The sequence below is a fragment of the Scyliorhinus canicula genome, chromosome 19, assembly GCF_902713615.1.
Source record: "Scyliorhinus canicula chromosome 19, sScyCan1.1, whole genome shotgun sequence".
Lineage (NCBI taxonomy): Eukaryota > Metazoa > Chordata > Chondrichthyes > Carcharhiniformes > Scyliorhinidae > Scyliorhinus > Scyliorhinus canicula.
The window spans coordinates 56,979,332-56,993,204 of record NC_052164.1 but is presented as its reverse complement, the minus strand read 5'-3'; the positions used below and the strand labels follow the sequence as shown (position 1 = coordinate 56,993,204).

Genomic DNA, 13,873 nt, shown 5'->3' with positions numbered 1-13,873 from the left:
GATGGTTTTCTGACACACTATGTAGATAGGCCAACAAGAGGCGAAGCCACATTGGATTTGGTACTGGGTAATGAACCAGGACAGGTGCTAGATTTGGATTTAAGTGAGCACTTTGGTGATAGTGACCACAATTCAGTTACATTTACTTTAGCGATGGAAAGGGATAGGTATATACCGCAGGGTGAGTGTTATAGCTGGGGAAAGACAATTATGATGCGATGAGGCAAGACTTAGGATGCATTGGATGGGGAAGGAAACTGCAGGGGATGGGCACAATTGAAATGTGGAGCTCGTTCAAGTAACAGCGACTGCGTGTCCTTGATAAATATGCCCCTGTCAGGCAGGGAGGAAGTGGTCGAGCGAGGGAACCGTGGTTTACTAAAGTAGTTAAATCACTTGTCAAGAGGAAGGAGGAGGCTTATGTAAAGATGAGACGTGAAGGTTCAGTTAGGGCGCTCAAGAGTTACAAGTTACCTCGGAAGGACCTAAAGAGAGAGCTAAGAAGGAGGGGACATGAGAAGTCTTTGGCAGGTAGGATCAAGGATAACCCTAAAGTTTTCTATAGATATGTCAGGAATAAAAAAATGACCAGAGTAAGAGTAGGGCCAGTCAAGGACAGTAGTGGGAAGTTGTGCGAGGAGTCCGAGGAGACAGGAAAGCTGCTAAATGAATATTTTTCGTCAGTATTCACGCAGGAGAAAGACAATGTTGTCGAGGAGAATACTGAGATACAGACTACTAGACTAGAAGGGCTTGAGGTTCATAAGGAGGAGGTGTTAGCAATTCTGGAAAGTGTGAAAATAGACAGGTCCCCTGGGCCGGATGGGATTTATCCTAGGATTCTCTGGGAAGCTAGGGAGGAGATTGCTGAGCCTTTGGCTTTGATCTTTATGTCGTCATTGTCTACAGGAATAGTGCCAGAAGACTGGAGAATAGCAAATGTTGTCCCCTTGTTCAAGAAGGGGAGTAGAGACAACCCCGGTAACTATAGACCAATGAGCCTTACTTCTGTTGTCGGCAAATTCTTGGAAAGGTTTATAAGAGATAGGATGTATAATCATCTGGAAAGGAATAATTTGATTAGGGATAGTCAACACGGTTTTGTGAAGGGTAGGTCGTGCCTCACAAACCTTATTGAGTTCTTTGAGAAGGTGACCAAAAGGTGGACGAGGGTAAAGCAGTTGATGTGGTGTATATGGATTTCAGTAAAGCGTTTGATAAGGTTCCCCACGGTAGGCTATTGCAGAAAATACGGAGGCATGGGATTCAGGGATTTAGCAGTTTGGATCAGAAATTGGCTCGCTGTAAGAAGAAAGAGGGTGGTGGTTGATGGGAAGTGTTCAGTCTGGAGTTCAGTAACTAGTGGTGTCCCACAAGGATCTGTTTTTGGGTCACTGCTGTTTGTCATTTTTATAAATGACCTGGAGGAGGGCGTAGAAGGATAGTTGAGTAAGTTAGCAGATGACACTAAAATCGGTGGAGTTGTGGACAGTGCGGAAGGATGTTGCAGGTTACAGAGGGACATAGATAAGCTGCAGAGCTGGGCTGAGAGGTGGCAAATGGAGTTTAATGCAGAAAAGTGTGAAGTGATTCAACTTGGAAGGAGTAACAGGAAGACAGAGTACTGGGCTAATGGTAAGATTCTTGGTAGTGTGGATGAGCAGACAGATCTCGGTGTCCATGTACATAGATCCCTGAAAGTTGCCACCCAGGTTGATAGTGTTGTTGAGAAGGCATACAGTGTGTTAGCTTTTATTGGTAGAGGAATTGAGTTTCGGAGCCATGAGGTCATGTTGCAGCTGTACAAAACTCTGGTGCGGCCGCATTTGGAGTATTGCGTGCAGTTCTAGTCGCCGCATTATAGGAAGGATGTGGAAGCATTGGAAAGGGTGCAGAGGAGATTTATCAGGATGTTGCCTGGTATGGAGGGAAGATCTTATGAGGAAAGGCTGTTTTCATGAGAGAGAAGAAGGTTAAGAGGTGACTTAATTGAGGCATACAAGATGATCAGAGGATTAGATAGGGTGGAAAGTGAGAACCTTTTTCCTTAGATGGTGATGGCTAGCACGAGGGGACATAGCTTTAAATTGAGGGAAGATAGATATAGGACAGATGTCAGAGATAGGTTCTTTACTCAGAGCAGTAATTGGATAAACATATGGATGATAAGGGAATAGTGTAGATGGGCTTTAGAGTGGTTTCACAGGTCGGCGCAACATTGAGGGCCGAATAATGTTATAATGCGCTATAATGTTCTATGAACGTTCAGCAAAGATGAGGAAGGCAAATTGAATATTGGCATTTATTCCAAGAGGAATAGAATAAAGAAAGTACCGAAATTCTACTCCAGTTGTTCCAGGGGTGAGGTCATTGAGGTGTACAAGATTATGAGGGGCATGGACAGGGTGGATAGGGAGCAACTGTTCCCCTTAGTTGAAGGGTCAGTTACATGGGGACACAAGTTCACGGTGAGGGGCAGGAGGTTTTGGGGGATTTGAAGAAAACTTTTAGCCAGTGGGTGGTGTCGGTCTGGAATGAACTGCCTGAAAAGGCACAGTCAAAGTATCGTTTTTGAGTTTCATAGGGAGTGGGAGTACTGCACACAGAGCAACTTTAAAGCACTTCCAAATTATTGTACTCCACACATGCACAACACTCTGCAATGACTATAGCTCGACATAAAGGATCTTTCATACCTGACTGTCAGCAAGAGGTTTGCCGAACTGCTTGCGAACTTTTAAGTGCTCTTGAGTTAACAGAATGGAAGCATATGCAGCACCTACTGAACACGAGGCTGCAGAAATCACAAGTATTTAGATAGGGTTAGAAACAGCACATGTTAGATTAAATACTGTAATACAAAGACACAGTCATTGGGCTTAGGAATCAGAGACACACATAAGATCATTACGCTGAGAAACATGGGAGCAGGATCATGCCATTCAGCCCTTCAAAACTGATTTTTAAAAAAAATAACCTTTATTGTCACAAGTAGGCATACATTAACATTGCAATGAAGTTACTGTGAAAAGCCCCTAGTCGCCATATTCAGGCGCCTGTTTGGGTCCACAAAGGGAGAATTCAGAATGTCCAAATTACCTTACAGCACGTCTTTCTGGTACAGTGAGAAGAAACAGGAGCACCCGGAGGAAATCCACGCAGACACAGGGAGAATGTGCAGACTCCGCACAGACAGTGACCCAACTGGGTTTTGAACTTGGGACCCTGGCACTGTGAAGCCACAGTGCTAACTACTGTGCTACCGTGCTTCCATTTAACTGCAAAATAGCGAACTGGAACCTTAACTCAATCTGCCTTGGCTGTGTCAACCACAATATCCTTGTCAAACAAAAATCTATCAAGCTCAGTTCTAGAAATTTCAATTGCAGGGGGACAGTGGTATTGTCACTGGACTAGTAGCCAGTGGCCCAGAGTGATGATCTGTGGACAGGGGTTTGAATTCCACCATGGCTCCGTAGCATCACTATAGAACAAACAGGCTGAATCCTTAAGGACATAGCTGCTAGACTGGGTCTGTGGGAGGTGGCAACGAATCAACAAGAGTGAAAAACATACTTGACCTCATGATCACCAAACTGCCTGCTGCAGATGTGCCTGTCCATGACTGCATCAGTAGGAGTGACCTCCGCACAGGTCTTGTGGGAAGTCCTAAGTTTACATTGTGTTGTGTGGCACACGACCGTGCTAAATGGTTCGAACAGGTACAGCAGTTCATGACTGGACAACCATGAAGTGCTGTGGGCCATCAACAGTATCAGAATTATAGTCGACACAATCAAACCTCATGGCCGAGCATTGTCCCTCTCCCGCAACCCTCACATCCCCTGTCCCCCCGACCTCACACACACACTGTACCAAGCCAGGGAGTTCAACAATGATTTAATTAAGAGTGTAGGAGGATTAATGTAAGGTGCAGCACCAGGCATACTTAATAATGAGGTGAAGCTGCAGACAACAGACAGAACTAAGCAATTCAACAACCAACGGATCAGATCTAAGCTCTGCACTTGTGCCACGTCCAGTTGTGAATTGTGGTGGACAAGTAATCAACTTCAGTTTCAATGAAGTGGTATCTGCTACTTCTTTTCGGAAGACAGTTTCTGCAGCAGGGTGTAGTTGTACCCCGTGTGTGTGGGTTTCCTCCGGGTGCTCCAGTTTCCTCCCACAGTCCAAAGATGTGCGGGTTAGGTGGATTGGCCATGATAAATTGCCCTTAGTGTTGGGTGGGGTTAATGAGTTACGGGGATAGGGTGGAGGTGTTGACCTTGGTAGGGGAGGGGAGCACTTTCCAAGAGCCGGTGCAGACTCGATGGGCCGAATGGCCTCCTTCTGCACTGTAAATTCTATGTAATGGTAGCTGCAACTGTGTCCGTCCCCCACACAGTCATTATTTTATGGTTCTATTATATTTTACCTTTAATGTTATCCATCTGTGGAGTCAGCTTTTAGCACACACCAATTTTTTTACCTCCCAGCTTTGAAGTTCTCTTCTGTACCCTGTTGTTTTCCGCTAGTCACATAAGTAAACACCTGCTTTTCTCATTCATATGCTAATTTGAATCTCAAAATCTCTTCAGACAGGTGCCCTTGTGAACTCCCTGTTTTATTTAATATTCTTGCAGTTTCCTTTTATTAATCTTAATTAGAAATCCTGCAGCATGTAAGAACAAAGAACAATACAGCACAGGAACAGGCCCTTTGGCCCTCCAAGCCTGTACTGGTCATGATACCAACCTTGGTCAAAACCCTCAGCTTTTCCTGGTGCCGCATCCCTCTATATCCATCCTACCCATTTGTTTGTAAAGATGCCTTTTGAACACCATTAATGTATCTGCTGCCACAGCCTCACCTGGCAATGCGTTCCAGACACTCACCACCCTCTGCGTAAAAAACCTGCTCCGCACATCTCCTCTTAACTTTGTCCCATGGACCTTAAACCTATGCCCCCTGGTGACTGACCCCTCCACCCTGGGAAAGTGCCTGCCCATCCACTCTGTCATGCCATCTTGTAGACTTTTATCAGGTCACCCCTCAACTTTTCAAATTAAAACAGTCCGAGTTTATTCAGCCTCTCCGCAGAGCTAACACCCTCCAGAAAAGGCAACACCTTGGTCAACATGCTCTGCACCTTCTCCAAAGCCTCCGCATCCCTCTGGTAGTGTGGTGATCAGAATTATGTGTGAAATTCCAGGTGCGGCCTGAGCAAAGTTCTATGCACAGATATATAGAAGATAGAAGCAGGAGGAGGCCTTTTGGCCCTTTGAGCCTGCTGTGCCATTTATCACGATCATGGCTGATCATCCAACTCAATAGCCTAGTCCTGCTTTCTCCCAATAGCCTTTGGTTCCATTCTCCCTGTCATGTGAGAGTACTTTTAAGAAATTGATGTTTAAGCAATGTACCTTTAAGAAATAGGGCAGCTGATATTACTGAAGTGATGTCAGTGGGGGGAGCTGAGCTGAGATCACTTCTGCTTTTAGTTTCAGTTTGAGAAAGCGGGGGTGTGTGTGTGTGTGTGTCGGGAATCCCGCCCCCGCCCGAAAATACGGCAGCCGACATCGGGGCGGGATTCGCGCCGCCTCCCAGGGATTCTCTGACCCGGTGGTGGGACGGAGAATCCTGCCCGTAGTACTGAGGAAGCAAGGGGGTTACAGAAGGATTTACACGGGCTCAGGGAATGTGCAATGAAGTGGCAGATGAAATATAATGTGGAAAAGTGTGAGGCTATGCACTTTGGAAGGAGGAATTTAAGCAGAAACTATTTTCTATTGCAGAAATGTTTAGGAAATCAGAACACGAAGGGACTTGGGAGTCCTTGTTCACGATTCTCTTACGGTTAACGTGCAGGTTCAGTCGGCAGTTAGGAAGGCAAATGCAATATTAGCATTCATGTCAAGAGAGCTAGAATACAAGAGCAGGGATGTACCTCTGAGGCTGTATAATGCTCTAGTCAGATCCCAGTTTTGGGCCCCGTATCAAAGGAAGAACGTGCTGGCCTTGGAAAGGGTCCAGAGGAGGTTCACAAGAATGATCCCTGGAATGAACAGCTTGTCGTATGAGGAACGGTTGAGGACTCTGGGTCTGTACTCTGGAGTTTAGAAGAATGAGGGAGGGATCTTATTGAAACTTACATGATACTGCGAGGCCTGGATAGAGTGGACGTGGAGAGGATGTTTCCATTTGTAGGAAAAACTAGGAGCAGAGGACACAATCTCAGACTAAAGGGACGATTGTTTAAAACAGAGATGAGAAGGAATTTCTTCAGCCACAGGGTGGTGAATCTGTGGAACTCTTTGCCGCAGAAGGCTGTGGAAGCCAAATCACTGAGTGTCTTTAAGACAGAGATAGATAGGTTCTTGATTAATAAGGGGATCAGGAGTTATGGGGAGAAGACAGGAGAATAGGGGTGAGAAAAATATCAGCCATGACTGAATGGCAGAGGAGACTCAATGGGCCAAGTCTTATGATCCCTCACTAACACTTCTGTCACCTGCCCTTCCTTATTTCCCAAGAGGTAATCAAGTTTTGCCCCCTCTCTCGGGCCATCCACATACTGAATGAGAAATCCCTCCTGAATACACTCAACAAATTTGTCTCCCTCCAAGCTCCGAATACAATGGCTGTCCCAGTCAATATTGGGAAAGTTAAAGTCCCCAACTATTACCACCCTATTTTTCTTGCAGCTATCTGTAATCTCCTTACATATTTGCTGCTGACTATTCTGGGGCCTGTAATACAATCCTATCAGAGTGATCACCCCCTTCTTATTTTTCAGTTCTACCCATATAGATTCAGTGGGTGAACCCTCAGATATATCCCCTCTCAGTACTGCAGTAATATTCTCCCTAATCGAAAACCCAATTCCCCCTCCTCTCTATCTCCTGGTCTATCTTTCCTACAGCATCTGTACCCTGGAACATTGAGCTTCCAGTCCTGCCCCTCCTTAGCCATATTTTAGTAATAGCCACAGTATCCCTGTTCCTTGTACTCATACATGTCCTGAATTAATCTGCTTTGCCAGGAAGGTCTTTTGCATTGAAATAAATGCAGCTTAATCTAGACTTCCCTTGCCCTCTGCCCTTTTTTCTCACGGTAAGAAGTCTTACAATACCAGGTTAAAGTCCAACAGGTTTGTTTCAAACACGAGCTTTCGGAGCACTGCTCCTTCCTCATTGAAACCTGACCACCTGTCTAGTCATGTTTTGAACACTCTCCCTCAGTTTTATTTCTCTTAGCCTTACTGGGTCCATTCACTGAATTCTCCAGAGTTTCTGTACTGTGGCCCTTTTCGATTTTTGACTTTGGTTTCTCGGCCTTTCACTTTTCCCCCTTACTGCCCACTTTACTTCCCTCCGACTTCCAGCATCGGTTCCCATCCCCTGCCACATTAGTTTAAACCCTCCCCAACAGCAAAATCTTGGAATTTCCTCCCGAAAAGCATTATGGATGTACTTAGACCAAGTGGTCTACAATGATTTCAGATAGCAGCCCACTACCATCTTCAAGGGTAATTAGGGATGGGCAATAAATTCTGACCTTGCCAGTGACACCCATTTCCCATGAAAAAATAAAAATAAACTATGCATTATTTTAGATAGTGGACTTACTCTGGGCTCAATATTACTGCAGCATCAGGGCATGAAATGAAAATCGCTTATTGTCACGAGTAGGCTTCAATGAAGTTACTGTGAAAAGCCCCTAGTCGCCACATTCTGGCGCCTGTCCGAGGAGGCTGGTACGGGAATCGAACCGTGCTGCTGGCCTGCTTGGTCTGCTTTAAAAGCCAGCGATTTAGCCTAGTGAGCTAAACCAGCCCCATAGCTGGTCCCAGCACTAACTGTAAGAGCACATGAAGCTGTGGACTGGTTTTGTGGGCCTGCTCACTAACTTGGCACAATGGTAAGCTGCAGCAGAGGTATACCCAGCATCCTGTCTGCATGGATCCAGGACTTGGCACGGCCACCCAGACATCCAGCTTCCCCAATGCTTCTCTTATGAAATTGAGCTTTGGTTTGCTGGCACTTAGGTCCTATCCAGTAACCATTACTGTATACTATACGCTTTGCTTCACATTGCATTTTTTAAAACATCAGAATCTACAAACCTTCTGCAACAAAACCCATTAGAAATAACCCTTCTCTATTCTACAACGGATGAAACAAAGTTTCCAAATGTGGTGGAAGCAGATTCAATTGGACCTTTTAAAAGGAAATTGGATAAATAAGAAAACTGGAGGGCAAAAAGAACAGGGGAATGGGACTAATTGGAGAGCTCTGCCAAAGATCTAGAATATGTAGGGTGGGCAAACAAGCTCCCTCCATGATGTAAAATTCTATGAATCTCAATTAATTGTACCAGGGCATATTGTTGGAGACTTTCCAGTGACAGTTGAAGGAAGTTAAAGACTGGAAGTATGGGTTAGCATACAGCCTTCCATACAATGAAGGAGAAGAGGAACCATCCCTGAGGCCCCTGGGTTGCCCACTGATTTCTTTAGCTCTCAAGTTTCCTTACCAATGTTGATTCTTCCGCCATTTAATCCATTCATTGCTATGGAAAATCCATCACCTTCTTTTCCAATCAAGTTACTAACAGGAACAGCGCAGTCCTCGAATATCACAGCTCGAGTTGGCTGGGAGTTCCATCCAACCTTAAACAAGGTAGAGAGGTTTGCTCAATTACCATTTTTAGACCATATAGATGGATTGGGTCAACAGAGCAACCCAAATAAAGAGACAAGGCATGGTTAATAAAACGTACAATGTACAACCTAAGACAGTAAGCAGGTTTTAAGACATTTGAATTGTGGTTGGTTGATTAAATCCATCTTTGGCTTAGTCCGATACTTGAAAGCTCTTTCTTGTTCGGCAAAGAGCATAGGAAAGGGAAGAGGAAAATTTAAATTTTGTGGTGAGATCACCACTTTTAACTCCATCGAATCTACAGTTCCTTCCACCAGAAGCAATGTGTTTAACTAAGCAGGCATTTCCGTGTTTGCATGGGTCTCGCCCCCAGAACCCAAAGGTGGATTAAACACGCTAAATTTCCCCCAATTGGAAAAAAGTGAATTGGGTACTCTAAATTTATAAAAAAAACTAAGCAGATATTTGGGTTGAATTATTATTAATCGCTTTACGTCACTCAGTGCCCTCTGCTGCTGCTTATCCCTCCAAAAAATGCTAGATGAGTGTTACAAAGAAGCGGCAGTATCTTGGTCACTGCACTATGCCAGACTGCAGAATCGCACCAAAGCAGAAGGAAGCTAACACCCCGGGAACCTTCCCTGAAAGGCCAACTAAACATAAAGGATACAAGTAATCAGACATGCTCATTAGCTATTCAACACAGTGAGCCTAACTATATAAGTTATTGGTTCTATATTCGTTGTGTTTAGTTGGATTCTAATAGCAAATATTAGCTTGGGATTTACTTGGTTTCTGTAAATAGGATCAGTCTGGAACTGGGGTTTGGATTAGGAAGTACATGCTTGTAATGTGAATCTCTGTAAATAAACATTGACGAAATGTGTAAAGATTGGTTCTAGTTCTATTTTCACCAATTGGCTTTATGGAGTTTAACATAGTTGAGTGCAGCAATAAGCGGTCAAATAATTTTTGATGATCTCTCCTGGCCAGAGTATTTTTCTCGAGTAACTTTTAGTCAATGAGTTGGTATAGCAGAGCTTTTATGGTTTAAAGGATTTTTCTTGTCTGTGACTTTTGCTGTAATCTAGTCTGAATGGAGAGGCCCTCAACTAATTGGTGACACAGATATTCAACCTGAATGGGTCGAGGACATCACAGGAAACAAAATCTGTAGGGACTTGGCCTATCTACTGCATAGACTGCAGTAGTGCAGAACCAACTGTCATTCCTCTGTACCTCGAAGAGGGAAGCCACTCTACTTCATGCTGGCAGCCTTTTACCTTTTTCTCTTTCTTGCCAAAGCTGAGCCCAGGTGTACCTTTTTCCACCAACAAGCAGGAAATGCCTTTGGGACCCGTGTCTCCAGTCCTGCACATTAACACGTACAGATCAGTTTCCCCTCCACCACTGATAAAAGCCTGAATGAGAAATGAGAGTTCCAATGATGAGCCTGTGTGACAGGTTTGGCACTTCATGAATACTGACATTTGCAAAGATCTGATCAGACAATAATATAACTGCAGGATATCACTGCAACTATCAAATGTCCTTCGCAAATATCTCTTCATGATTTATTACCTTTGAGCCATTGAGAATGTAGCAATCTCCATCCCGTTTTGCTGTAGTTATTAGTGAAGCTGCATCACTTCCACTTCCTGTTAGATGGAATCAGACAATGTTACAGCTGGTGTCCACTGATTTGCTTTTCATTTTTACCTAATTTCTCCATTTGTAAACCCTTCAGTAGTTACTTACACAAAGCTATATAATACTGCAGGGTTCAGATATTTGAAAATGAAGAGACACAAGAAAGAAAATTCAATCCGAGTCACGGTCTGGCCACTTCTAGAAAAGGAGAAGGACAACATCTGGAGATCCAGTTGATAATTGCAAAGTTGCCACTAAGCCTTTCGGATGGCAAACTACATCTGCCATGATCCAACATCTTTGAGAGGAGCAGCGGTAATGGCACAATTGGAGAATAAGCAAAATTATGGAATAATAAAATTTGTTGCTTGGCCCATCATGTCTGGCACTCTGAAAGAGCTATCCACTACACTTCAGCACAATATCGTATGTACCCTTCCCCCATAACATGTTAAATCTTTATTGGTCAAATATCCACTCCACTTTTCTGAGCAAATCATTCTGGATGGGATGGTGAAGAAGTGAAGATTGAGGGCAGCACAGTAACGCAGTGGTTGGCATTGCTGCCTCACGGCACCGAGGTTTCAGGTTCGATACCGGCTCTGGTCACTGTCCGTGTGGAGTTTGTACATTCTCCCCATGTTTGCATGGGTTTTGCCCCCAACACCCAAAAAGATGTGCAGGCTCGGTGAATTGGCCACACTAAATTGCCCCTTAATTGGAAAAAATGAATTGGGGTACTCTAAATTAAAAAAATAAATGTAAAAAAAAAGTGAAGATAGAGAATGGGGTGGTTCTTCCAATCCACCTTAGGTGGAGGGGTGGCGGCAGAGGACTAGAGTGTTGAAAATCAGAATCACAATAATACTGTGGCCATCTAAAATGGCCACCTGCAAAGGATGATGGGAATTGTGGTCAGGTTGGGGACACATACAGGACACAGCCTGTGTGGATTGCAAACTCAAGACTTATGCAGAAACTTGCACCTGCTAGAGACCACTCACAGTTCTCCCCAAGACAATGGGCTTCAGGTTGAAACTTAACATTAGTAACAGACTCAAGGGTGCCTATTTACCTTATTTGAAAGTGCCTACGTGCCTTGGACAATAACAACTAGTACCTGCCCAGCTATCAAGTTATCCACTCCTAATTGGCCAGAATCGATCAGGGTGATTGAAATCCTATCCATCCATTGGATCCGTACCTGGGACCGCCCAAAAGAGCACAAATGATCGGAGGATGAGAAGAACTGCACAACCAACATTCTCTCTCTTTTGGGACCGACTTCTGTCTACCAACTGCAGCACATCGGCCAACCAAGTTCAAGGACCCGTGACCTCCACCTGAAAGACGACACTCGGCCTCGACGAACCAGACAGCCTCCAGCCGCCACATGTGGGGAACCAGGTAAAGGCCTTATCTAACCTGCACAGAGCCGGTCACTTGGAAGTTAACTAAAGGTCATTTAAACTGCTAGATATAGTCTAATGTGTAGTAGCGTGTAATTTATGAAGTATAGAACTAATCCTATGTTCAATAATAAACTGTGATTATATTAAATACTTGTGTGGTCATTTGTCTAATACAGTGTTCTTCAAACTTTTTTCTGGGGACCCATTTTTACCAACCGGCCAACCTTCGCGCCCCACGCCGGCCGACATGAGCGACCCACCATTTTCTCTTACCTTATTTGCTGCTGATAAAAATGAAGGAAATGGTTTGGGTCCCTTTGGCCCTCGTACACGCTCCTCCAATAGAACATGTTGGATGAAGATGAAGCCTTCCAGGAAAGTATGGAGTCTCCATCTGTCCAAAGTTCTGCATTTTTTCCTATAAAATTTTATCAAACAAACCTCCCCCGAACTTGTAAAAAAAATTAAAAATGAGTAAAATAAATGAAAAAAATAAAAATTAAATGAATAAAATAAATGAATAAAATGAATAAAAAACCCCTGAACTTGTAAAACAAAAAGCTGCGACCGTTTAAAAAAATAGCGGCCGCACTGTGCAAGTGCGCCTGATCATCGGCGCGCATGCGTATAGTTTTGCACATGCGCGCCGATGATCGTGCATGCATGCGCAATGCGGCTGAATTTTCTTTCCATTTTCGCGGCCATTTTAAAGGCCGCTTGCAGCCGGTGTTATTAAAAGCCGGCTGCTGCGCGGGGATTTGCGCGTTCGGGAGCATCGCGAAGGACGGCTCCGCAACCCTCACAACACCTGCCCGCGACCCACCCGCGAGTCGCACCCCCGAGTTTGAAGAACACTGGTCTAATACACGGAACACACTTGCACATTGTGGTTATTAATAGTAATAAAGATAGAAGTCAACAATACAGTGCAGAAGAGGCCCTTTGGCCCATCAAGTCTTCACTGACGCATGAAAAACACGTGGCCTGCTACCTAAACACATTTGTTAGCACTTGGCCTATAGGGTTATGATGTGCCAAGTGCTCATCCAGCTACTTTTTAAAGGATGTGACGCAACCCACCTTGACCACCCTCCCAGGCAATACATTCCAGAATGTTACCATCCTCTGGGTACAAAAAGGTTTTTCCTCAAATCTCCCTAAACCTCCTGTCCCTGACCTTGAACTTGCGTCCCCTAGTGACTGACCTGAAATGTTCCGCCTTGTTCAAAAAAGGGAAGAATAAACTTGGCAACTCCAGGCCAGTCAGTTTAACATCATTGGTGGAGAGGCTTTTAGAAACAATACCCGCCAAAAACTTAACAACCATCCGGACAAATATAGATGCATGATAATACATCAACTATCTATAAGATGCACTGCAGCAACTTGTCAAGGCTCCTTGCAAAGCATCTTCCAATTCCCTGATCTCGACCTACCCAGAAGGAAAGCAACAACAAATTCACTGGGTCTCCTGCCCCTGAGAGTTCCTTTCAAATCACACATCATCTTGGTTCGAAATTATATTGCTGTTGCTTCACTGGGTCAGACGTCTGGTATTCCCAGACTCACACCACATTGAGTGTAACAGTTCACAAAGGCAATTACCACCACCATCTCAAGGACAAAAAAGGATGGGCATAGTGAGGCACAAATCCCAAAAGTGGATAAAAATAAAGGATCTAACATAAAATTGCATGTTTTGATGAGGTAACAGAGAGCGGATTCAGAGAGTACTGTTGACCTTGTGTGTATGGACTTTCAAAAGACGATTCAAAATCGATTACTATACAAGAATCTGTCAGCGAAATTGAGGGTCATGGGATCAAAGGGGCAGCTTTAGCATGGACACAGAATTGGCTGAAGGAAAGTGAAGAGAGTTATGGTGGATCGAAGGGATATACAGTGTGGAATATCTCCAAAGTTCTGTTACTGACTTGGATTTGGATTCACCTGAGGAAGGAGCAGTGCTCCGAAAGCTCGTGTTTGAAACAAACCTGTTGGACGTCAACCTGGTGTTGTAAGACTTTTTATTGGATTTGGGGTACAAGGCACATTTTGAAATTTGCAGATAACAGAAAAATTGGAACTGTAGTAAACAGTGGGGAAAATAGACTTACGGTGGCGGGGATGTGCTGGAAGACGTTCCTC

At 44.3% G+C, this 13,873-nt stretch overlaps 1 protein-coding gene across 1 annotated transcript in view; it reads right to left on the bottom strand.

Moving 5' to 3' along the window:
- Positions 1-13,873, bottom strand: part of acad8 (acyl-CoA dehydrogenase family, member 8) — a 121,672-nt gene that overhangs the window by 39,846 nt on the left and 67,953 nt on the right. The window contains exons 5-8 of the mRNA XM_038779033.1: positions 10,245-10,321; positions 9,947-10,084; positions 8,536-8,671; positions 2,697-2,794 (exon numbers count right to left, since the gene is read on the bottom strand). Coding sequence (XP_038634961.1) covers positions 2,697-2,794; positions 8,536-8,671; positions 9,947-10,084; positions 10,245-10,321 — 449 coding nt within the window. The remainder of the gene's footprint in view (positions 1-2,696; positions 2,795-8,535; positions 8,672-9,946; positions 10,085-10,244; positions 10,322-13,873) is intronic.